The sequence below is a fragment of the Amphibalanus amphitrite genome, unplaced genomic scaffold (genome assembly GCF_019059575.1).
Source record: "Amphibalanus amphitrite isolate SeventyFive unplaced genomic scaffold, NRLGWU_Aamphi_draft 000063F_arrow, whole genome shotgun sequence".
Taxonomy (NCBI): Eukaryota; Metazoa; Arthropoda; class Thecostraca; order Balanomorpha; family Balanidae; genus Amphibalanus; species Amphibalanus amphitrite.
In genome coordinates, this window is record NW_024881559.1 from 888,785 (window position 1) to 912,512 (window position 23,728).

Genomic DNA, 23,728 nt, shown 5'->3' on the forward strand with positions numbered 1-23,728 from the left:
ACGTCATAGGTCAGTGACCTGACCTGACCCAAAAATGCGGTTGGTGTCAAAAGATCCGGCTTGGATCAAAGGTCAGGTATGCCAAGTTTCAGCTCTCTATCGCCAGCGTGTTCGGAGCTATCGCGAAAAAACCCTATGGGGGGGGGGGGCGGCACCCGCCCCCCCCCCTCGGCCGGCGAGGGTTAAGAAACTGAGCAGTAGGTATGTATCGCGGCATTTCAGCTATATTTGTGCCAGATAATACTATACCATGAAATCCAGTTTATTGGGTGCAGCTGGACTGATCGGCCTCTGGGCAGTGTTGGGCCGCAGTCAGGATTGGGGATCAGGTCGTGACCTGTGACCAGTATCACTCTCGGTCCGTGTATCAGTGTCAGTGTTACTGTGGATGTCAATGATATGGCGCAGTGTGTGCCATAAGTGATGTTACTGCGGGTATCAGTGTCGACTGTCGATGTCGGCGTCAGAGTCTGTGTTGCTGTCAGTGTCGGTCTTTTGCTACTGCGGGTGTCAGTGTCATGGCTGTGGTGTTGGACGTCGGTGTCACCGCTGATGTCAGTGTGTCGGTGTGTGTCGGTACCAGTGTCTGTCAGTGTGTCAGTGAGGTGAGAGCGGTGGCCGCCGGCCGGCGTCTCGCGCGCGTGACCGCAGATCTGGTCGGCACGCCCGGCTACCTGGCGCCCGAGCTGCTGCGAGCCAACATGATCGAGACGGCGCCCGGCTACCGGTTCGAAGTGGACACGTGAGTCGCCGGCCGCCGGTGCCGCCGGTCCGCAGCTGCCAGCCGCCTCACTCACCCGGGCCGCGGCCGCCGCCCGGCCCAGCCCAGCCCAGCAGCCAGTGTGCTCCCTAGTCGCTGTTGTGTGGTGCATTACAGCTTGCTGGCCTTTTGTTTGCGTCTCGTGTCGCTAGCCGTGTGAGGCGGGTGCCGGCGGAGTTGGGCTGGGTGACCGGGCCGCGAGCGAGACTGGCTGGGACGCCGACTGGTCGGTGGGGGCTCTGGGGAGACTGGTAGTGGTGAGGGTACTGACGGGCTGGAGAGACGGCTGGACTGTTGGCCCGTGCTGGGGGATTCTGGGCCCAAACTGACGGCATGTACCCCCGCGAGGATGGCGGGCACGATGACGGACTGACCAATGACCATGTACAGTCCACAGCAGAAGTAATGTGGGGTTTCAGTCATGGGTATGTTTTGCTTCTGAAGCTTAGGAACGATTAGCCAGACTACAATAAAACTTTGAATGTGACTTATATGTATCGTCACCCTTGCAGCTGCAACTTTAGCTATTGACATCTTCTTTTCGATCACTCCGCATTAAACAATCGTCAGTCAAAGCCAACCGTTGAGATTGGTAAAACCCTACATTACTTTAGCGGTGGGCTGTACCTGACTAACTGCAGGATAGGTGCAGGACGGGCGTGACTGACTGCACCAGGAGTGGACAGGACGGGCGTGACTGACTGCATTAGGAGTGGACTGATAGCGACTCACCTACTGGACTGAGGAACGGGATAAGCTGGATGACAAATGATCTTCCGACCATGACTCTAAATTGTTCTGTATATAAATATAAGCCACCTTGAATCATAACGACCTGCTTAGCTGCTCCAACCAAGATAACAAGTACGCAGTATACAATATTACATACAGACTGAGCAAAGTATGACATTTACCCATGATGGTCCAATGACAAATCATTTTTTTTTTTATCAGATCAACCTCTCCTCAGACACGAGAGGAACACAAAATCCTAGTGATCGGCCCAGCTGATCCCAACTGTTATGGCCCCTGGCTCTCCGTCTGCCGCCCCGAACCACGGCTAGGAGTCCCAGACGCCGCCCTAGCCACCACAGACCCAGCCAGTAGCTCTGCCATTCGTGTCGTATCCAGCTAGAGTCGCTACAGCCCTCGGTTCTAGCTGTTACAGCCCACGGCCCTAGCCCACTGCCGCAGCCAGTAGCCCCAGCCCACAGCCCCAGACACTGGCCCCAGCCCCAGCCAGTAGCCCCAGCCCACCGCCCCAGCCAGTAGCTCCAGTCAGCAGCCTCAGATACCAGTCCCAGCCCACGGCCCCAACCAGCAGCCCCAGTCAGCAGCCTCAGATACCAGCCCCAGCCAGCAGCCCCAGCTGTCCGCCCGGCGTCCCGGTCCAACGCTCCGCCGGCACCGTCTGCCAGACTGCATGGAGTGTGAGTGTGCGGCCGGCGGACGGGACGGGACCGAGCTCTGAGACCGGCGCCGGCCGTCTGTCTGTGTGTGTGCGCGCAGATATTCTGGGCACGCCCGGCTACATGGCGCCGGAGCTGATCCGGTCCGGTCTGTACGAGGAGGCGCCCGGATACGGCCAGCCGGTGGACCTGTGAGTCCGGCCCGCCCCGCCCCGCCTTGCCTCCGACCCCGCTCCGCCCCGCCCCCGCCGCACGGCCGGCCACTGCCGCTCACCCGCCCAACGGCCTCGTCTCCGAGCATGCTTCTTAAGCGTCTTTTCGATGCATTTGTACTTGCGGCTGCGTGCAATACACTTTTCAGATGCTCCAAATTGTTCCAGTATCGGATTCCGTGAATTGCATTCTGTGTTGGCAAATATGATGTCATTTATCCACTGTTGAGCAATGAAGGTATCAAGGCCACGTTATATCTTACATTCTTTATAAAGTGGTCCAATGCGGTCTAACTAGTGTCAAAACCAAGAATGCGTCTGAACTTTCCTACCTGGCTATTGGCTTGCATTTTCTGTTTGCAGTGCATGGGTATTTTACTATAGCTACCTAGATCCTACTGCTTTTCTAGGTTCATCAAAGCCTGTCATCTTGCCGCATGCTGCTTACATAAAAACTTTAATCGTGCAGTCATTTATTTGAATACCAGAAGCAGTCTGGAGAAGTGTAAACTTGGAGCCTCGGGGCTTGGATTAGTCTTGAATATGCTTTCAATGTGATTGCATTAATTGCTCCGGTATTATTTTTTAGTATGACTACGTGTAATTGTAATGACAACCAATGCTGGCTTGAAAATAGCTTATGACCGATACAATCCCTTTAGCTATGATATTATGTAATAAACAGCGGTGTGTTTTTCGAGTTCAGTATAGCCAGGCAGTGTCTCTAAGGTTCGTATATAAATGTGTTGATGCTTACCAACGGTTTGGGTTTCAGCTGGGCGTGTGGTGTCGTCATGTACACACTGTGAGTATCCTCCCGTCTCTCCAGAGCATGGTGGGGTACTTTTGTGCCAGTCTCTAGCCTAGTCGGATCACATCACAAGCGTAATAACTATTCATAGTCATTTGCGATTAGACCGTACGGGAACACCACTGTTTGCCACTGCAGGGACGTTAATGAATAAAATGATTGATGCATGTGGTGTAAATTTGGTAGTAGTTTTGCCAAGAAAGCTTTATATTATTAAAGATTTGCTTACGAAGTTACTTATGCTAGCGCCGGACCGACGGTTGCTGCCAGTTCCTCGACTGGTCACCCGGCGGTATATGATATGAAGGTATACCGAATAGCCTTGCTGTCTGACGCTGCTGCTGCCATCTCGCAGACTGGTCGGCTGTCCACCATTCTGGCACCGCAAACAGATGGTCATGCTGCGCAACATCATGGAGGGCAAGTTCACGTTCGGCTCGCCCGAGTGGGATGACGTCACAGGTGAGAGCGATGACGTCAATGACGACAACCCGCGGCATTCGAGAGGGTCAGTTTGTGACACGTTTGCAGTAACGTTACGTGACTTGATGTTTTTTTTTTGTACGAACTAAGCTGTGCCGATTTATGCTTCAGCTGACATCACATTACTATAGACGTGTGATCAAATGTGGACTGTGGTACTTTGCTTTTTAAGCACTAGTATGCTACGTTCCCTGAACCAACCAATCTTACGTTCGCCTCCCTCACACGCACACACCTGCCATGACTGACCTGCTGCGGCGCTGTGCGCTCAGACGCGCCCAAGGACCTGATCTCGCGTCTGCTGACGGTGGACCCGGCGCGGCGGATCACCGTCCGCGAGGCGCTGCAGCACCCGTTCTTCCACCGGGTCACGGTACGTACCCCATCCCTCCCCATCCCTCCCTGTGCATGGTCAACTGCCGCCATCCAGGCCGAGTGGCCGAGGCTGAGCCGCCGCTGGCTCGCTGCTGAACCACTGAGCTGAGCCGCTGAGCCGAGCTGCTGCCGAGCTGCTGCTGAGCTGAGCTGCTGCTGAGGCGGAGCCACCTCTGGTTCACTGCTGAGCCGCCCTGGGAGCCGGTGCAGGTTCGGTGGTGAGCTGGGGTCACCGTCCCTGACCGGGCCGGGCTCTGTGGTGGAGGTGCCGTGCATGGCGCCGCCGTGGCGCGTTTTCTATGGTTTTCTCTGTTGCTAACGTGACTGACACATGCTCGGGGGCCGCTGCCGACCTGCAGCCGGCCTGTGGTGCAATCGGAGGAACTCCGGCGCCGATTGACATTATAACGGGGATGGCGGCACTGCAGTTTAATACAAACGTTCCACGGTATTGACTCGTAACACCGACGTTTTTACTTTGATTTTTACTATGTTCGGGATGTAACAGCTATAAATGGCTTATATCTAAATCTCGACATTTTACAAAGTCAGCAGATGAAAAGACTGTTAGGTTCAATGCATGTTTTGGGTTAAAAATCTATACGTGCCTATATTAATAAATGGGGTAGTTGCGCTGTGTAGGAGTGCTGCACGCTGGCGGTACACGCTGGGACCGCCGGCTTCTCTAGGTGCAGAGACCGGGAATCGGTGACCTGTGCCGCTCCCCGTAGTGGGGAGACTGCCAGCGCGGTCCGCCACCGCGATGCGTCATTGAGCGCCGACGGCCGCCACAGTCGCCGGTGCAGCAGGACGTGTGTGCTAAGCGCTTCACCAGTAACCCGCCGCAGCCTCCGTAGCTAGTTCTAATCATGTTCTCTCGATGTCGCAGCTCACAATAGACCGTAGTTCAGCAGCGGCTTCACTGTATAATAGTGCTGTGTATTTGGCCAGTGTTGTATTGCCTCCGCAGCCGGTTGGGATGGCGGTTGGTCACGCCCGTGGCCAGTGTCTCAAAATCGTCTGCTTTGGACTGAAAATGTCTTTCCAAAAAAAAAAAAAAATATCCGCTAACTTATGCCAAAATGCCACGATTTCGAGTGACGTAAATAGCGTCACATAATTAATGTTGAAAATGGACAATTTTTAAGTCTTTTCAAGCACGTTGCTTACTTCTCTCATCTTTCACTCTCTCGTTACTTTTCTTTGGCATTTTCTACAAGTCTTCGTTTCTGTAATAGCTTCTACTGTCCTCTCTATGACACCTGTCGGTGGTTTTGGGACACAGTCGCGGGCGGCCACCGCCGTCTCTCCGGCGGCGCCCGCCGTGCTGAGGCCGCGCCCGACCCGGCCGGCCGGCCGGCGCTGGACACGGCCGCCTCTCTGCTGACCCGTGTGCCTGTGTCCTGTGCATGACAGGACTTTCCCCCCTGCCCCGCGGCCCCGCCGGACCTCGAGGAGGCGCCGACGGTAGAGGTGAGAGCCGGGACGGCGTGGCGCAGCCCGGGCACTGGCACCGAACGGCCGGCGCAGCCCCGGGCCCGCTACCCCGCCCACCTCCCAAACCGTCCCTTCAGCAATCAGCGGACCTCAATTTGTTACGGACCCGTAAAGAGGGCGATAAATTTAAATTTTGCTTCTAGTTATCCGAGCCAGCGCAATCGCCTTCACACTAACCCGCTTGCGATCATGAACTTGGAGCAACCTCATTGTGAGGCAACTACCTCCTTTCAATAACGGTAAATGGAGATGCTGGCTATAAAAGCTCACAGTCGCGATTTTTTAACAATTGGGTTCGCATTTATAAGAGCTTATATCTCAGGCATAAATTTACATTGTTTCCCTTTCCTTCCCCAGGTTTGCATGTCGCATGCGGATTTTCAATTTACGTGCCTTTTTAAAACATTTTCTTATCGTTTGCCTGGCTGTCACTGGTCATCTTCACACAAACATGAATCAGCCATAGCTGGGTAGTGCAGTATCTACTATAGGTACAATGCCGGCTGTAAGGGCACCCAATGGTTGCGGGTCGCGCACTCAATGGTTGCAGGTCGCACACTGAAGAAACCAACCCCTTTGGCATGCAAGGTAGGCGATTACAACTTGAATCCCTCTTGACCGTATATGCCCTTTGTGGCGATTACATTGCTAGCGTACATATCAGCCGATTAGTTTTACCCTCGTATATGATGCCTAGCTATGATTTGCGGTCATTAGTTCAAGCTGATAACGAGCATGTTACCTACTTCTAATGTAATTCTTGACCATATGTTTTCATCCAGCCTTCGAAATTCAGTCTTCTCAGTTCTTCCGTCGCCCTCGTTTTTTTTTTCTGGGACGCCGCACCTATACCGTGTGACTTATTTCATAAAGAGCATGGCGTCAGACCAGTCGATTGAAACTAAGCCACTAACAATTGACTCCGTGCTGAGCACAGTCCACGAGCCACCGATCTTACGGTGACCTGATTTATACCCAGCTGTGGCTGACCGTTATGACCCGCAGTCAGTCGCGGGCCCACCTTTCCGTACTCTGAGCTGAGCTGGCCTGTGACACTGCGCACCGTCTGCTCACCAGGCTCGCGAGCGGCCCTTCTCCGGCCGGCGGATGTTCAAGCTGGCCATCAACAGCGTGCGCGCGGCCGTGCGCATCCAGCGGCTCAAGTACACGCCCGAGGCCCTGTCCGTCTCCGTGGCCATCATGGACCCGTACCGGATCAAGGCGCTACGGAAGGTCAGGACGCTGCCTGTTTTTTTTTTGTTTTTTTTTTCTCATGAACCAGTGCACTGGTTCATGAGATTGAGATTTCAAGACACTGCGGTGTCTTGAAATCTTGACAGCACAGGTGGCTCCAGTGGTTACGTTTGCAGTTCACTGAGACTCCGAAACGCTTCACCTGGTGCGCATTCAGCACCCGCCCGTTGTATCGTCACTTACGAGCTGCCAGTCCCACCCGTGGTCTGACCGGCCTCTACCCCAACCTGTCCACAGGTGATAGACGCGTGCGCGTTCCGCGTCTACGGCCACTGGGTGAAGAAGGCCGAGGGCCAGAACCGCGCCATGCTGTTCGAGAATCTGCCCAAGACGGACCTGCGCCGCGCCGCGCCGGTGCTTGTCACCAGCTGAGCGTCCGACCGGGCTGACGACCGGGCGTAGACCGGCCGGCCGGTGGATCAGGGTAGGCCCGACTCAGTTCTCCCAGCGAGTGTTCGTATGATGGCACCGGACAGCAGTTTCTGCTGTCGCGTGCATTACACTAGTCCGAATATTGCACTGGACTTGGTCACGCACATTTAGCGCGAGAGTTGCAAAGGCCCTATCGGATTGCCGTCACCCCTTTTTCAAATGCCTCCTCTCTTCTTAGTCCTTGCTAGATTTTCGTCGCCGTCCGGCGACCTGCTACCATGACTAGTAAACTGAACAACCTTCCCGATGGGCACTGAATGAGTTGGCGATGAACGAGCTTTAGAGTGATTTGATCGTTTTATTCTCTGATGTTTGAAACGGCCGTAGGAGATCCGTAGATATTACTAGCGCGGAAAGTTGGAGTGTGTATGCGTCTCGGCCGAGCTGATATAGCGGTTATTATCAGTACGGCGCCCGACGATCACGGCAGGGAAGGGCGCCGCCCCGTTCCGGTCTCCGAGCGGGGCCGTACTCTGCTCCGACCAGACTCAGGAGCCAGTGGCGAATGCATAGTCTGTTGTCGGCGCGCAGGAGTGATCATATATCTCAGCATCTTGTAAGCGCGCCGTTTGTGGGCGCGCGTGTAGCGGGTTTGAGTTTTCCCGGGCGGCGCTACCCGGGACCGGTGCGGCTGCCTGTCAGTGTGTGAGTGCGTGTGTGATTGGTGGCTGGTCTCGGTCGGGCCCGACCCCCGCGCGCCAGTCGCAGCGGTCAGTCGGGTCGGCTCGGTGCCCACGCGCGGTCTGTGATGGCCAGAGCCGGGACAGTTCATAGGCAGGCTGATGCTCACCCGTGTTTTGAGCGACGTGCGGCGGCGCAGTCCCGACTTGCCCCGTAGCTAGTCCAGTGCATTTGTACGAGCCCAGTAAAGGTGGAGTCGTCTTCTGGGCGACTCGGCAGGGCAGACGCCGGAACTCCGAATGGAATCAGAGCGTGTCAATAAATACAGTGAACACTCGCCGTGTGTGTTTATGCAGTGCAATGAACCTCCAAGCGCATAATGAAACACACGACCACGGGGCGACGGGGCTTTATATGTCATGTGAATATCAGTAGTTGAAAATCACATTCAGAACCCGTGTTTCGGTTTTAAGACTCCATGGCAATTGACAAAACGACACATGCACCAACGCTGCACATCTTGACAGGTCCCAACATCGACAGACATCCCAATCGACATGCAATCTTGTAAGTCATACGGTAATCGAAACAAAACTGAAAAACACCAGGCCGCGGGTTAGTGCGCTTCGTACGTCCCAACGCATACGCCACACAACATCTAAGTCGCGACGGAACTACCAGCAAAGCATCTATGTGAAACCCGTCCGCGGCCATCAATGATACGTATATTGATCATGAGTTAACAGTGACATTAGCAGCTGCTTGGGCGGCCCGTACCGCGTGAATCACGCGGTACAATAGCGGACCCGAGGTATTACGAAAAGCGACAATCGGACACACGGCGCGTTGTTCGGTGTCCGTCCCGCCGTGCGCTCATGTGTAGGAAACCATTGGCAGAACGTCAACTGCCACGCAGAGTGAATACCTTGAGCAAAACGGCCCGGGACGCCGGCCCCGGGTGGGACAAACAATAAAAATCAACATAAAACAAAATCAAGGACGTAAGAGTCAACAATAAAATGAAGCGGCCGCCAGCGCTGGGCGCGCGCGGGCGGCGCTGGACTGAGGTGGCCTGCCGGTCAGCGGCGGGCCGGAGCCGCCGCCGCTGGTGTGGAGCTGGATGTTTGTGTGTGCGCGCGCGCCGGGGGCTGGAGGCAGACTGTACCCTAGATACACTGTATGTCGGAGCTGGCTAGGCGGTTGTACCATTGGCAGAGCACGCGGGCGAGGTAGTTACTGGACCTGCAGTCCAAGCGCTTGGATGATGAAACAGTAGATGTCGCTACACTCATCGATCTGAGGAACGGGACGAGATACGGTCAGCAGTCCGGCAGTGCAGATTACAGCTGTATAATGGTTTACACCAGTTTATCTGAGCAGGGTGCGTGCCTTGTGCCGCCGGGCCTACCCAGCGACACGGCTGTACGAGCGGCCTGCAGCGGCCACTGTCCCGCCTCCTTCTGATACGCGGACTGAGCTGCTGGCTGATGTTTAAGTCGCAGATAGTACCCTCCCCTGCGCCCGGCGGACTGACCTGTTTGGCGGTGGGCTTGCCGGCGCCGTGGCCGGCCTTGGTGTCCACTCGGATGAGCAGCGGGTTCGTCTGGCCGGGCGCGCCACCCAGCGTGTGCTGCAGCTCGGCGATGTACTTGAGCGAGTGCAGCGGCACCACACGGTCATCGTGGTCGGCCGTGAGCAACAGCGTCGCCGGGTACTGCAACAGAGTTCGACCAGTCACACGCGCAGCTCAATACTTGAGCAAAAACTACTATTTCTGGATAATCAACAAATTACACCTTACAAGGGATTTCTGTTAAACTGAATCAATAACACATTGTACGATATAACAAATGATAAAATATTGCTGGGAAAAGCAGGGAATATATGAAAGGAAAGAATATGGTGGTGAAATATGGTGAAGGAATATGTAGAAACGAGACACTATGCTTAGTTTAGATAACATGTTCTCAAACGGCACAAAACCGCAAGGCCATTGATGACCTTTTCAAAAGTTTCATCGCTGTTTGATAGACAACCCTGGTAAAAACGCCAGCATACCGAACACCCCCAAGAGAACAAATGACTCAAACATTGAAATAAGTGCAAAGATACATGATGCAATCAATTATCAGCATGCTGAAACAACTCACCAGCTGAATAAACAAGGAAATGGGAAAAGGCGATAGATACCGGCCCACCCTGTCCCTGAGCGTCCCAGAGGCGCTCGGGAGCAGCTCGCCCCGCCTGCACGGCTGACACCCGATCCGATGTCCCGCCCGCTCCCACCTACACAGCACAGCACTGCCGGTGCCCGCCCGCCCCGCCAACACAGCAAAGGTGCGCCGGTGTCCCTCCTGCTCCTGCTCACCTGTTTGGCGTCACCGGTCGGTTTTCGGATGTTGTGCAGCGGCGAGTACTTGATGATGTTCTCAAAGTGTTCCTTCTCGTCCGGGTTGCCGAAGTCGGTGACCCAGGCGTAGCCGATGGTGAACTTGTGGAAGCGCAGCATGTCCATGACGCCGACGTGCGCGATGGCGGCGCCGAACAGCTCCGGCCGCTGGTTGACCACGGCGCCGACCAGCAGGCCGCCGTTGGAGCCGCCCTCGCAGCTCACCAGGTGCGAGCTCGTGTACCGCTCGCGCACCAGGTACTCGGCCGCGCACGCAAAGTCGTCGAAGCAGTTTTGTTTGTTGAAGAGCCGGCCGGCGTTGTGCCAGCGCTCGCCGTACTCGCCGCCGCCGCGGATGTTGGGCAGCGCGAACACGCCGTTCAGGTGCTGCACAAACACCAGCTTGGAGACGCTGAACGTGGGTGTGATGCTGATGTTGAATCCGCCGTAGGCGTACAGCAGGCACGGCGCCGTGCCGTCCTTCACCAGACCCTTCTTGTGCATGATGAACATGGGGATCTTGGTGCCGTCCTTGCTCGAGTAGAACACCTGGTAGCACTCGAACTCGGACGGGTTGAAGCCCGCCACCGAGATCTCCTTGAACACCTGTCGAAAACAGAGAGACGCTCTTAGGGGTTGGACACGGGTGCACCGGACATGTGAGCCTCAAACAGGAAAGGTCGCAGCTGCCACCGTCCAGCATATGATGTAGATCGCGCTATCACTTTATTAAACAATACGCAATTCTAATCAACTTTATTTCTATTTACGGTAAGATTAAACAGACCCCAATTTACTGCTCGCAGTAGCCAGTCCCAATACCAGCAAGACTCGTAGCTATTCTCCACCACTATGCACTGCAGTTGCCATACCCGCCGCTCAGACACAGAGTCGGTGCCGCCCCTCTCACCTCGGGTTTGATGGTGGGTCGGTTCAGCTCGCACCGGTAGATGATACCCGGCGAGAGGAACGACGTGAACTTGTAGAAGATGGCCGTGTCCTTCTTTTTGCCCGAGTAGCCGACCACGGTGCCCACCTGGAGCGGGAACGTGGACAGCTTCTCGCCCGAGGACAGGCTGTGCAACTGCAGGATGTTCTGCAGGAGAACCACAATTTGAGGTCAGACGCACGCACGCACACCAGCACCACTGATAAAACGTAACTCATACCTGCGGCGGATGACACTCCAACAACCAACTCACAAACTTTCAACCATTCAAAGCACCAATAGATCGTCCAAAAGTTACCACGTCACCGCCACTGAACCCGGACCCTCTAACGCTACACCCCACCACCCCCGCCTCCCCCCAGCGCTGACGCCCCGGCTCTCAGATCACCGCTCCCTCACCTTGACATCGTGCATGTAGCAGACGACCAGACGGTCGGTGTTGACGCACGCGGCCCAGTCGAGCACGTCCTGCGAGTGCTCGGGCAGCAGCACGCTCCAGCCGGCGGCCGGATCCTCCAGGTCGAACGTCACCAGGTGATAGTTGGGCGCCGACTTGTTGGTGCGGAACACCACCACCGGACCCGTGTTGGTCACGTACTGGGGGCAGCGGGAAGGAGCTGGTCACGAACAATCTCGGATCCTCTCCAGTACGTTAAGCATTTTCATCACACTTAAGTCATTTGTATCTTGAAGCTCCATCCATTCTATACCCCGTACGGCAGCCTGGGAACACATCTCCCGGCCCACCCGGCAGACTGGCCGAGGGTGGCCGCCAACAGCCGCACCCACCTCATAGTCGGCCTCGAACTTGTCGACGATGCAGACAGGCGAGAGCAGGCCGCGGGGCCCGTCCTCGGGGAGACCCTGCAGGTCCACGTAGTAGACCATGTTGTCCTTGCAGCCCTCTGAGAGCAGCAGGATCAGGTAGCGGCCGCAGTCGCTCACCTCGGCACCGCTGCAGGCCGCGTGGGCAGACACAGAGAGGGATGTCAGGCCACACGGACAAACTCGGCATAGATGCACACCGCGCCAGCGAGTAAACGCGAGAGCGACAAAATTTCACCGACTATTGTAAATATGCAAATTATACAAGACGTAATATAAAACATAAAAAACGATACAGCACTGACAAGTAAAAAAAAAAAAATGCGATAAATTTACTAGTAAGCGCCTCTGTCACAGTCTAGTGCGGTCACCCAACTCCCCGGTAAGCCCGATACTAAGAGAGCGGCCGCTTGTCGAACTTGCGGGGGGGGGGGCTTGCGGGGGGCCTGCACGGTCCCAGGCCGCTGCCTCAGTAAGTGCCACTCACATCCGCCACTTGGGGTGATCGGTGAACTGGACGCAGAGCACGTCCTCTGACTGGTCCGTGCCCAGCCGGTGGTAGTACAGCTTCTGGTTGAGGTTCGACGTCGTCTCGGAGCCGTCCGTCGTGCCCTCCTGGTTAAAACGCTGCCCGGCCGCACACGAGCGCATGTCAGTGATACGAACGGGACAACGGTCATTGTGATGCAGTAAATATAATAGACTACACACAATCAGTCAAGAAATAATGACTAAATAAGGCATAATTACTATTCATGCAAGTCAAATACAGCAGGACAATCCAAGGGTAGCATAACTTGTAGCTTATGATTTAGAATACTTGATATCTATGGTGACGAAACGCTAGCAAATAAAAAACGGATCATATTTTACCAGTATAACGCCTTTTGGGGCGACTAACGGAGCGAGCGAGAGGGTGGGCCTTGCACGTGCGAAATTTCGAGGGGGTACCTCCAACTGACTTGTGCACGGCACCCTACTAACCGGTCTCTAGCGATGTGCCAAATTTGGGCACAATCGGCCCAGCCGTTCTCGAGATCTGAAAGCGGCACCCTGCACGTGCGCACGTGCAAAATGGGTCCCAACTGACTTGTGCACGGCACCCTACTATCTGGTCCGTAACTGTGTACCAAATTTGAGAGCCATCGGTCCAGCCGATCTCGAGATCTGGAAACGACCCCTGCACGTGCGCACGTGCAGCAGCAACCCAACTCTGGCACATGGATATGCAGTGCCTAGTGGGTGCCTACCTACATGCCAACTTTCAGCGCAATCGGCCAAGTAGTTATCGAAATATTGCAACAATTGCAAAACTGACACCTCTTCGTTTTGCACGTGGCACGTGCATAAGGGGTCACCCACATGCATCGAGAATAGTCCAATACTTGATAGAAGGAATGAAGCTACCCTACAAAAATTACCGCATGTAAATCGGTCAAGTGGTTGCTGAGATATAAGCCTCGCAAAAGCGTCCGCACGGCCGGCCGGCCGGCCGCTCATACTCAGAAATTTCCGTTAATTCTACGTAAGACTCCGCTCGCTTCGCTCGCTCCGTAATCAATACACTATCAAATAATAACCAGTATAACGCCTTTGGGGGCGACTAACGGAGCGAGCGAGAGGGTGGGCCTTGCACGTGCGAAATTGCGAGGGTGTACCTCCAACTGACTTGTGCACGGCACCCTACTAACCGGTCTCTAGCGATGCGCCAAATTTGGGCACAATCGGCCCAGCCGTTCTCGAGATCTGGAAGCGGCACCCTGCACGTGCGCACGTGCAAAATGGGTCCCAACTGACTTGTGCACGGCACCCTACTAACCGGTACCTAACTGTGTACCAAATTTGAGCGCAATCGGTCGAACCGTTCTCGAGATCTGGAGACGACCCCTGCACGTGCGCACGTGCAGCAGCACCCCAACTCTGGCACATGGATATGCAGTGCCTAGTGGGTGCCTACCTACATGCCAACTTTCAGCGCAATCGGCCAAGTAGTTACCGAGATATTGCAACAATTGCAAAACTGACACCTCTTCGTTTTGCACGTGGCACGTGCATAAGGGGTCACCCACATGCATCGGGAATAGTCCAATACTTGGTAGAAGGAATGAAGCTACCCTACAAAAATTACCGCATGTAAATCGGTCAAGTGGTTGCTGAGATATAAGCCTCGCAAAAGCGTCCGCACGGCCGGCCGGCCGCTCATACTCAGAAATTTCCGTTAATCTAAGGAAAGACTACGCTCGCTTCGCTCGCTCCGTAATAATATTAAATATATGAACTGTGCTTACCCCGTAGAAAATTCCTTTGTTGTCATGTGTCCATGCAATGGACGAAAACTTGACTTTTTCTAAAACTTCAGGATAATCCTTTCCCGTTTCGACACAACTGAAATAAAAGTCCAGACATGGTTCATTGAGGCACTAAAAACATTACAGTTAGAATTTAGCAACGCCAAGATAAAAAACAAGAATTAGGCCATCTACCCTGGATACTACGAGTAAAATAGGAATAAAAATAAGACGTTTTAAATATCATCAGATACGTTCCGGTACAGATATTCAGTAAATCATTGATTTTCACGCAAAAATTACTGTGGTAAATGACGGTCTCAAAAGACAAAGACTGGCGTTAATAGACAGCCCTCCGACTGCCGCCGACAGAGCTCGCGTCCCGTGCACGGTCCGGCCGGCGGCGGGCCGCTCACCGGAAGTGAATTTTGTTCCAGTCGGAGCCGCTGGTGCTGAGGCCGTACGCGAACGTGGCGCCGTCCTCGCTGAAGGCGCTGTTGGTGAGCGCCACGGTACCGTCCTCGGAGAACAGGTTCGGGTCGACGAACACCCGCGGCTCGGCGTCCAGCGAGTCCTGCACGTGCAGCACACTGCGCACCGACCGCCCCGGTCAGCTCAGAGGAGGGGTGGCCCGGAGAGGCGGCCGCTAATGGCATACACGGCAGCGGGGTACAAGATAACGGGATGCACGGATAAACATACTCTGACTCACTTTTGTCTGTGTAGTTGGTACACTTTATGGAATAAAAAAGCAATTAAGTTCCCTGCAGACACGACGTCATAACAATTAAACTGCAAATTACCTTTGATTTTGAAGACCACTGTTGTAAAAGTAAAAATAGCGGTCACCGCGTTTGAACGGACAGCCGATCTTGGGGAAGTCCATCATGGTTTTGAGCGTGTCGCGCAGTTTCTCGCGGTGCGGACAGGACTGGATGTAGGGCATGGTGAGCCGGTTCTGTGCGTCCACGAAGGCCTTGGTCTCCGGCGCGTCGGCGTCCTCCATCCAGCGGTATGGGTCGACCACCTGCCGGAGGAGGCCGCAGAGAGCGCAGCCGGTCAGCCGGGCCGAACAGACCCAACAGAGAACACAGCTGGTCAGCCGGGCGTGAACAGACCCAACAGAGAACAAGCCGGTCAGCCGGGCGTGAACAGACCCAACAGAGAACACAGCTGGTCAGCCGGGCGTGAACAGACCCAACAGGCAACAAAAGCACATCATCCAGCACACAGCTATAACACCTAGCTAAGCTGAAAACGTTTTCGGGTTAAAAAAGAAGCATGTATGATCATGTAGGAGATAATCGATGCTACATATGTCATATGCATTATATATGGTGTTTACCACTTTGTGAAGTACTCACCTTGTGGCCATGTAGCTCTTCAACACAGGTTTCATCCCTGCGTGGCTTGGGATACTCAGCTATAGACATTGCGCCTGTAGCCTTTCCTGAATAAGCTTGAAAATGTAGCAGTCTGTGGCAGGAAAGATGAACATTAAAGATGGACCATTAAAGATGAACAGAAGTTTGTATAACACAGTACCTACACCTATACAACACATTGGTGCAATGATATGGAATGGACGACATACAAATTAGCTTCAGTAGCTTATGGGCAGGAATGATTGCAATTATTTATGCTGCCTGTCAGGAACCGCGAAGGTGGTCGGAGTCAGCAACTGTGAATGGAGTCACAGTAGGATTCAACAAAAGCTGGCCTCTGGAGCAGCTGGTTATCTCCAGAGTGGGCATTTATATGTGTGGTTAAAGTCGACTTGCCCTATCTTAATTTGTTTGTCAGAACATTTTAGCTTTTTTGCAGGTAATGTATGGGAAATTATTATCCCAATATTCTGCTAGGGCAGAAAGTTGATGGTCCAACAAGGGTTGGCCCTGGTTACAGATTCTAATCGTATGAGGGTCGCAAGGTCCAGACCCCAGAGGCCAGAAGCACACTGAATGTCTATCAAAAACCCTCTCAGACTGGTGAAGTTTTGGTCACTCTCATACAAAAAATATGACTTAGACTCTAATAACTTTCAGACCCTTCACCCTAATGCTGGTGTGGGCCTTAAGGAGGCTGGCATGTGGCCTCCTTACACGTTAAGTGTCCTCTCATATCATTCTGACATTTGAGGGCCTTACAGGCCTTAGGATAGTATAGTCCTTTACCCTTAACTATCGGTTTTCTATACATCGGGTTGAGAGGGGTTCCTTCGCGGTTTCACGACTATTGAGCTAGGATTTCTGTAGAAAACACAGTGTGTCTCTCACGTGAAATTGATTCCCATCGATGGAAAGATTATTGCGCTTCATAGGCGCAGGAACCGGGGGCAGTGGGAGAAGCTTGCCCCCCCCCCCTCCCCCAGTCTGAAAGTAGTTGCTGCACCCCTGCTCCACTTCGCTACTTTCCCAGAATATTTTGACAGTGTTTCACAAAACATTCTGTCATACACCCGACGGCAAAACGAGGTGGATTTCGACGAAATTTCTGGCGTGCTCACGGCCTATGACAGCCTTACTCTGGCGTCCATTTCAAATATCAGGTGTGCAAGACACAGCCCAGGCATAAAGGCTTGCATTGGCGAATGGGGGCGTGCTCGCCCAGAGAGCTCCCACTCGAAGCTTGCCGATGAGATGAACACAAAATGTGTTGAAGAAGGTTGTCAAGTTGTCTGTTAAAAGAACAACCACACTCTTGTGAGAGCAGTATTGGGATTACGATGAGAGCAGTATTGGGGTAATATTGCGACAGACGACAGTTCACTGGAGCGGATATTGCCACAAATTCAGACATTTTCCCAGCAGCTTACATGTACCGGTGGGGTTGGGGGAAGGGGAAGTTCGGTCTGACTTCCTCCAAGCCATTCGAACCTGGAGGAAAGTATCCTCATAAAAAACTGAGCATTTTGTTTGTGACAAGCTGAGGTCATAATTGATCTTTTTTAGATTTTATGAGTCTGATCATTGGCTTATCTTCCAGCTCAGATCAATGACCTTATGTCAGGAAAACCAGAGCTCTGTTCGCATCCCCTTTATTTATCAGCAGGCTGCAACCATGCTGCTGCTTCTTGGCTCCTCATTGGTCAAATTCAAGTGGTCTATTCGTTAGACCAATGAGAGGCCAAGCCGCGCCAGCAATAACTTCCTTATATGGGGAATATTGACAGCACGCTGATATAAAAACAGCGACCGAACAGGGCCCTGGCCCAGGACCAGCTAGTCTGGAGCTAGAACTTCTTGAAGTCAGCTTTCTCATAGGTATTTTGAGGTCCTGAGTCTGAAAATGAAGCTGTTTTTGTTTGATAATGATGTGCCGGTGCATTGTTGCAATAGTTGCTAAGACGTCTGTCCTCGTATTTCACGTTTGCTTCATTTGCAAGCTTTGAGTGAGCTCTCCTGATTCATGTAGATTCATGATTCATGTAGACATGTAGATTCTCACTTTGATCTTGGTGTTACTGTCGACTCGCAGCTTAAATTTCACGAGCACATTAGGACTGTTGCACACAAGGCTAGCGGTCTGGCCCATAGTTTTCTTAAGTCTACCGTTTGCAGGTCTCGCGCATTTATGTTGTTCTTGCTCACTACTCATATCCGACCTGTTATAGAATACTGTTCATGCTTGTGGCATACAGGTTATCTGAAAGACTTGCGGGTCTTAGAAAATGTTCAGAGGAAGTGGACAAAGCGAGTGGATGGAATGAATGGATTAAGCTATGCAGATCGCCTACAGTCCTTGAACCTGTATTCTGTCCAAGGGAGGCTCATTCGTGCAGACTTGATACAATGTTGGAAGCTGTTTAACGGTAGATCGTGCCTGAGTCCAGATGACCTGTTCGACCGCCCTCCACAGGAGCGGACTAGGGGCCACTGCTTTAGGATTTTCCCCACTCTCACCCACACAGACACTAGAAAGCGCTTTTTTTCTGTCAGATGCATTGCTGTTTGGAACTCACTGCCTGAGGATGCTGTCCGTGCACCTAACATAGCTAGCTTTAAGAAAATGATTGAGGTACATGCACGTAATAGCCTGTTCAGATATGATTGAGGATGAGCAGTGCTGATTTTGTAAGTAGTTATAGGTATGTAGGTTACTTCCTCGTAGCTAAGCGTGTAGAAATGTGACTGTGTTCATCTGACGAGCTTGTGGAAGACGCACAATACCAGTCAAAACTCCAAGGACTAATGGTCAAGAATATCACAACTGGGCTGGCGCGTCTGGCATTCAGGGTTCCTTCCAATTCCTCCAGTATCGCAGGCATGTACGCCCTGATTTGTTATTGCACACCTGTGCACCTGGGCCATGCCTTGCACACCTGAGATTTGTACTGCATGCCTCATGCCTGATTAAGGCTAGCGACAGCACCATGCACGCCAGACATCTTGTCGAAACCTGCCACGTTTTGCAGTCTGGTGATGTAACACCCAGCAGAACATTCTATCTGGATTCTAGTGTGGAGCATGGCCCAGATAAGGAATAGTGCCCAGGGTCTCCTATGACATTTGGTGCAAATTATGAAACATGATATTGATACCTAATTATTCTTGTTAATCTTGATCTTGCACTGTGTTGTATGCACCTTTGCATCACCATTTTGCCGCAAAACCCAACAGACAAAGACATTTATCTCAAGCAGGTAAATCTTAAGTTGTATCAAAATTGTATAATAATTGCAAATACACACCTAACGACCCCAGCTTGAGTTGCACGTCATATATGTACAATTTAAGAAAAAAAATAGTTATTTTGTCAGGGAGTGTCAAACGTACACGTATGCATTCTTCACATTGTGGTCCGATTGCGTCATTACTAACTCGCCAATTGAGACACAGAAAGATGAAAAATTTGCAATAAATAAGGTTTAAAATATATATTTGTGATCGGTGTTGGCATTGATCCGACCCAAATTAAATTCAAGTGATTTTACAAAGCCTACTAAAGCAGAAACACTACACATATTTGTTTTTAATCTGAATTAAAAATTGAATCTCTGACGTCATAAACTTCCGTCCCATTTTTATAAAGGGGGATAATTTTTTCAGTACCTAAATTTCAGTTATTTTGCACTATCATAAGTTCAGTTTGCACTATCGTCTTTTCGCAGGCAATTCCTGTCAAACACAGGTATATCCGGTCATTCCGCACTATTTTAGTTAGTATAGAGGCGATGCCAGATCTGGCATAATAAATGGGTGTGTGGTAGCTCATTTTGCACTAAATCCGGTATATGAGCACTATTCATGATTTCACTGCCGAGCACGAGCTACTGCTATGATCACAGTATTCTTGAGCTTTGAGGTATTTATTTTTTATGTTGTACGTAAGTTGGACATCAAAGTATGATCCTCCATTCAGCGTATTACTTCCACGATGAAAACGGAATTGGAGCAAGTTTTGTTGCATAGGGGCTGCCCTCTACGCAATACACCACGCCCGGTGCTGTCCCCTAACGACTAATAGGCATGCTGGGTATATATTAGGTAAATTTGTGGACAAAAATGCGCATCGCTTAACCCTCGCCCGCACATGCCATTTTCCCATCCTAGAACGCACATGGGGGGGGGGGTGGTTGCCACCCCCCCGTGCCATTTCGTTCCTGTTGGAGATAGAGCTTAGCGGTAAAGACCAAAAAGATTCTTTGGGAAGAGACGAATCCAATGATACCCAGTTTTACCTTCTCAGGTCAGTCGTTGACCTTCCAGGTCAGGTCAAACTAAAAAATGTTGCTATTTTGGGTCAACGTTGGATATCAAGTGCGCTGCTTACCATACCTACCGATGACGATGCTGTTTTCTGGTGCCAAGCCAGCTAGAACCTCTTTGTCACACTACCCGACCAGATTTGTGCTGCTGAGGTCATGTCAGGTCAAGTTAGGTCAAGGTCAATAATATGTGTTTGTATGTCTGTGTGTGTCTGTGTGTATACTTATGTATGCACCGATTGTTTTTGTGTCCATATTACATGATATCATAATCAGAGAAGCTTTTACCAAAAATGTAGTAAAAAAACTTGACAAAAAGTAATTTCCGCTTACCTAAAACGCAATTATCTTAGATGACCTAGGTTGACCTTGACCTTGACCTTGACATCTGTACATCGTCGAACAACATGTTCCATGATAGTTGGGAGGTAAGACTGGCAAAAAAGGCCGAAATCAAGGTGTCAAAAGCTCACAAGGCCCATAGCCAGCGCAAGATGTTGAGAATTGGCCATTTGGGCCATGACATGACCTGAAAACAAGGTCATATCTCCGAAACCAAAAATCACAGAAACTTCAAATTTTCAGTGGACATCAAGAAAGGATAGAGGAGCAGCTATACGAAAAATCAGCCTTCTATCTCTAAAAATGTTGAGTGCAGAGCAGAAAGACTACCTGGGGGGTGGCAACCACCCCCCCCCCCATGTGCGGGCGAGGGTTAAGTTCGTGGGACAAAATCATGTACGCAAATGTACGGTACACGGTCTGCCCACCGGCTTCATCTGGCTCACGATGCAGCGTGACCACTCATGCTCCTCAGCAGCAAAGTACCACCCCCTCGAAATGAGAGCTGGCTAGGCGTTAGGCCGCTGAACGATGAAACGCTGCTGCGAAATGCTACAATCAAGATCCATCTAGTTGATGTGCGTCAATGACAGACACGTCCCTTCCACGACACGTACGGAAGGGACGTCGAGCGCTTCCTACTAAGCATGGGAAAATGCCACCGCACAAAATTTAGATTAAGCATTTGCTACTGCAATGCTGTACCTACATGCCCATAGCGCCGTTAGATAACCTGACAGAATAAAGACAGCAGCACTGGCGGACCAGTAGGTACGCTTGGGCGGACGGTAGGACCCAACATCCTCGCGGAAATCGTCATCACTCTCCAATTTCCATGCTAAGAACCTCGCTCAGTTCACTCTTGGACAAGAAAAGGCAGGATGATCGGCACACGCTGAGGCTGCACGTAAATCAATCTATCCAAATTCCTTGCCAAATCCGTCCAAGAAGCGCGCCTTGCGTCCTATCGGTCCCAAGATCGGTCCTCTCAAAACGCATGCGCCGAAACAGACGCTAATCGACCTGGCAACAAACAATCTGTAGCTAGTACAGACTAGTATTGTAGTTTATTTCTCCATAATATACTAAAATCCTTCTAGATTTAGTAGGGATGCCTAAACATCTACCAAAAATAGTGCGAAATGACTACCATTAGGTGCTATTCAAACTAAAAGTACTGCGATTTAGACTGAAAGCAGTGCTAAAGTCTCTTAAATAGGTGTTAAAACTGGTTAGGTGCTAAATGACCCTGTTATACCTCAAATTAACTGGAAATGCCTAGTTTTGCCGAAAATACCACAAAATGACCGGTTTTTAGTGCTGAGAAAATTACCACCCTTTTATAAATGTCATGCGTTACCCTCATGTTGACGAAAATCAGCGGCAGAAGCGGCTGAATCGGCTGAATCCATTGAATTCAAAATTGTACGTTTCAGTGCGTAATGTGGTTTGAATCAGTTTGAATCGTAGGTACTGAAAACGAAAAAGACTGCACGAGAGGTCGTATATTAGGTAGGTGGGGTGGGTGATAGGTGGTAAGTAAAAAATACACAATATGCCGAATATGTCCGGCGTAGTGGCGGGATTGTGCCGAAAATTTCCGCGCATATCGGGCGTATACCTTTGCATGCGCAGAACTCAGCGCATCAGCATGGCGAATGGTGAATTTTTCGGCGCAGAGCGGCCGCATCACCTTTTTGGTAAGACTGCCACCGAAATTAGTCGGCACGCTGGCCAATCTAGCAGCGGATTCGCCCTGTGGGCATTGCTGCGGGCGAATGGAGCAAGGACTGGAGAGGTTTTGGGACGAGACTCCCCTCCCGTGGAAATTCTTTGTTTCACATTTTCCGTCCCCGTAAATCTTCGTTCTTCAACGCTAGATGGGTGGGGTTGAGTAAGGCACGAGGAAGGCTGGTTAATGCTGAGTAAGGCTAGGCTAAGATTTTCATATGAAGGTTTGTGCTGACTGCTGATGAAAAAATGTGAAACGAAGAAATGTGCTACAAGTATTTGAGCTCACAAAGAATTGTGACATAAAGAAAGGTGCAGACCAAGAATTGCGTGATGAAAAATGCCATACAAAGACTTGTCCTAGAATCTTGATGATTTGACAGGGCAGCCACATTAATCTGATTTTTCACAAACAAAAACTTCTTTAAAAGAATAGGACACTTGCCGTGGCCCTGCTCAACTTGTCATGGACACAACATGCTGACATAACAGTAGAATCATTCAAGCTCACAGCAGTTTGTTTATGTCTGTTGCAATTAAAACTCAATTTTGTAATGGCCAATGGGAAACATAAGCATATGCTAAGTTTCCTCTGGCTATTAGTATGGCGTGAGTAGGTAGGTACCAAGTACCAATCAACCAAAATTTAGCTTATTGGATGCATTGCAGTGGGCTGGCTGGCCTAGACTGACCATTTTAATTTCCCCCAGGAATCAGGGAATCAGTATGGAGATGGAGGTAGACTGCACAGTGGACGTATATGGCGACTGGCACCGGCACTTCATGCAGGCAATGCTTAGCCAGCCAGCAATCTCTGCAGATGGGTTGAAGAAGCTGGTTGGTGACATTTCAGGTAACACCATCCGTGACCTCGATCAGATTAAGACCTTCCTGCTAACAGTGCGTTCCAAAGTGCACTCGTTGGGATTGGACCTAAAGAAGGGCCTATCGGAGCGGGACGGTCGCCCGGTGTACGCACTGATTAACACTTCGGGCGGCGAGGAGACGGTGGCGTGCGCGGCCTTCTCGGAGGTCCAGCTGCGCTACCTGCGCGCCCTCATCCAGGAGGTGGTGACCTCGGTGCGCGGCGATATCTCGGCCATGGCCGCGCTCAACCTGGCCGACGGCATGCCCAAGGCGGACGCGCAGGAGCTACTGCGCCGGCTGGTGCGCGACTGCTGGCTGGAGGAGACCGACAGCCGGCTGGCGCTGCACACGCGCGCCATCCTCGAGCTCGAGCCGTACCTGTTGCGCCACTACGGCGAGCACGTGCCCCGGTGCCAGATGTGCGGCAAGATCACCGTGCGCGGCCGACTGTGCGAGCAGGACGGCTGCGGCGCCAAGAACCACCACCACTGCCTGGGGAAGATGCGCGACAAAATGGGAGTGGTCAAATGCCAGAAGTGTAACTCGCTCATGACGGATGAAGACTGAGGAGCAAGTATCGTCGCCAAAGGCTTGAAATGAGTGAGTACAAAGATTGATCATTGTTCAGTGCTACTGTGTATCATCGTATCGAGAACAACGTTTTATAAATACATACCCATTGCGTTAATGGCCGTTTTACGACCGAAACGATCGATATCCTCAGTTTATTCGCGTTCAGTTGAATGTCTTCCCAGCGTGTGGCTAAGTAACACACC

General features: G+C 51.8%; 3 protein-coding genes across 39 annotated transcripts in view; 2 read left to right on the top strand and 1 right to left on the bottom strand.

Moving 5' to 3' along the window:
• Positions 1-8,191, top strand: part of LOC122378695 (phosphorylase b kinase gamma catalytic chain, skeletal muscle/heart isoform-like) — a 20,191-nt gene extending 12,000 nt beyond the window's left edge. For 10 of the 30 annotated variants that reach the window (XM_043360088.1, XM_043360094.1, XM_043360092.1 and 7 more), the window contains exons 6-12: positions 2,270-2,360; positions 3,157-3,186; positions 3,548-3,654; positions 3,948-4,048; positions 5,467-5,523; positions 6,625-6,780; positions 7,039-8,191. In XM_043360088.1, the coding sequence (XP_043216023.1) occupies positions 2,270-2,360; positions 3,157-3,186; positions 3,548-3,654; positions 3,948-4,048; positions 5,467-5,523; positions 6,625-6,780; positions 7,039-7,173 (677 nt within the window). In that variant the 3' untranslated portion in view covers positions 7,174-8,191. Of the gene's footprint in view, positions 1-651; positions 743-2,269; positions 2,361-3,156; positions 3,187-3,547; positions 3,655-3,947; positions 4,049-5,466; positions 5,524-6,624; positions 6,781-7,038 lie in introns of all 30 variants that reach the window. The other 20 variants (XM_043360104.1, XM_043360102.1, XM_043360110.1 and 17 more) reach the window with 3 other exon arrangements.
• Positions 8,187-22,167, bottom strand: LOC122378693 (prolyl endopeptidase-like). Of its 8 annotated transcripts, none has more exons than XM_043360071.1 (12): positions 21,715-22,167; positions 15,670-15,781; positions 15,109-15,332; positions 14,722-14,895; positions 14,306-14,402; positions 12,505-12,644; positions 11,982-12,147; positions 11,592-11,789; positions 11,154-11,339; positions 10,223-10,849; positions 9,389-9,568; positions 8,187-9,150 (listed from the first exon to the last, which is right to left on the bottom strand). In XM_043360071.1, the coding sequence occupies exons 2-12, from the start codon at positions 15,736-15,738 to the stop codon at positions 9,088-9,090; spliced, it is 2,124 nt and encodes a 707-aa protein (XP_043216006.1). In that variant the 5' UTR covers positions 15,739-15,781; positions 21,715-22,167; the 3' UTR covers positions 8,187-9,087. The 8 variants fall into 8 exon arrangements, with proteins under 8 accessions (XP_043216006.1, XP_043216014.1, XP_043216009.1 ...); XM_043360079.1 differs by lacking the exon at positions 21,715-22,167 and adding an exon at positions 21,289-21,307; XM_043360074.1 differs by lacking the exon at positions 21,715-22,167 and adding an exon at positions 19,081-19,302.
• On the top strand, positions 21,719-23,640 carry LOC122378697 (non-structural maintenance of chromosomes element 1 homolog). Its single transcript, XM_043360116.1, has 2 exons — positions 21,719-21,779; positions 22,796-23,640. The coding sequence occupies exon 2, from the start codon at positions 22,812-22,814 to the stop codon at positions 23,517-23,519; it is 708 nt and encodes a 235-aa protein (XP_043216051.1). The 5' UTR covers positions 21,719-21,779; positions 22,796-22,811; the 3' UTR covers positions 23,520-23,640.
• Positions 23,641-23,728: the final 88 nt, after the last annotated feature.

Bases quoted from the DNA above. Each gene is read 5' to 3' on its own strand.
- LOC122378693 (XM_043360075.1), bottom strand. From the start codon at position 18,934: ATGTCTTTGTCTGTTGGGTTTTGCGGCAAAATGGTGATGCAAAGGTGC. The intron at 11,340-11,591 runs GTGAGGGAGCGG...GTTCTCCTGCAG, and splicing joins GCTACATGCACGATGTCAAG to AACATCCTGCAGTTGCACAG. The intron at 9,569-10,222 runs GTGAGCAGGAGC...ACTCTGTTGCAG, and splicing joins CGACCGGTGACGCCAAACAG to TACCCGGCGACGCTGTTGCT.
- LOC122378697 (XM_043360116.1), top strand. From the start codon at position 22,812: ATGGAGATGGAGGTAGACTGCACAGTGGACGTATATGGCGACTGGCAC.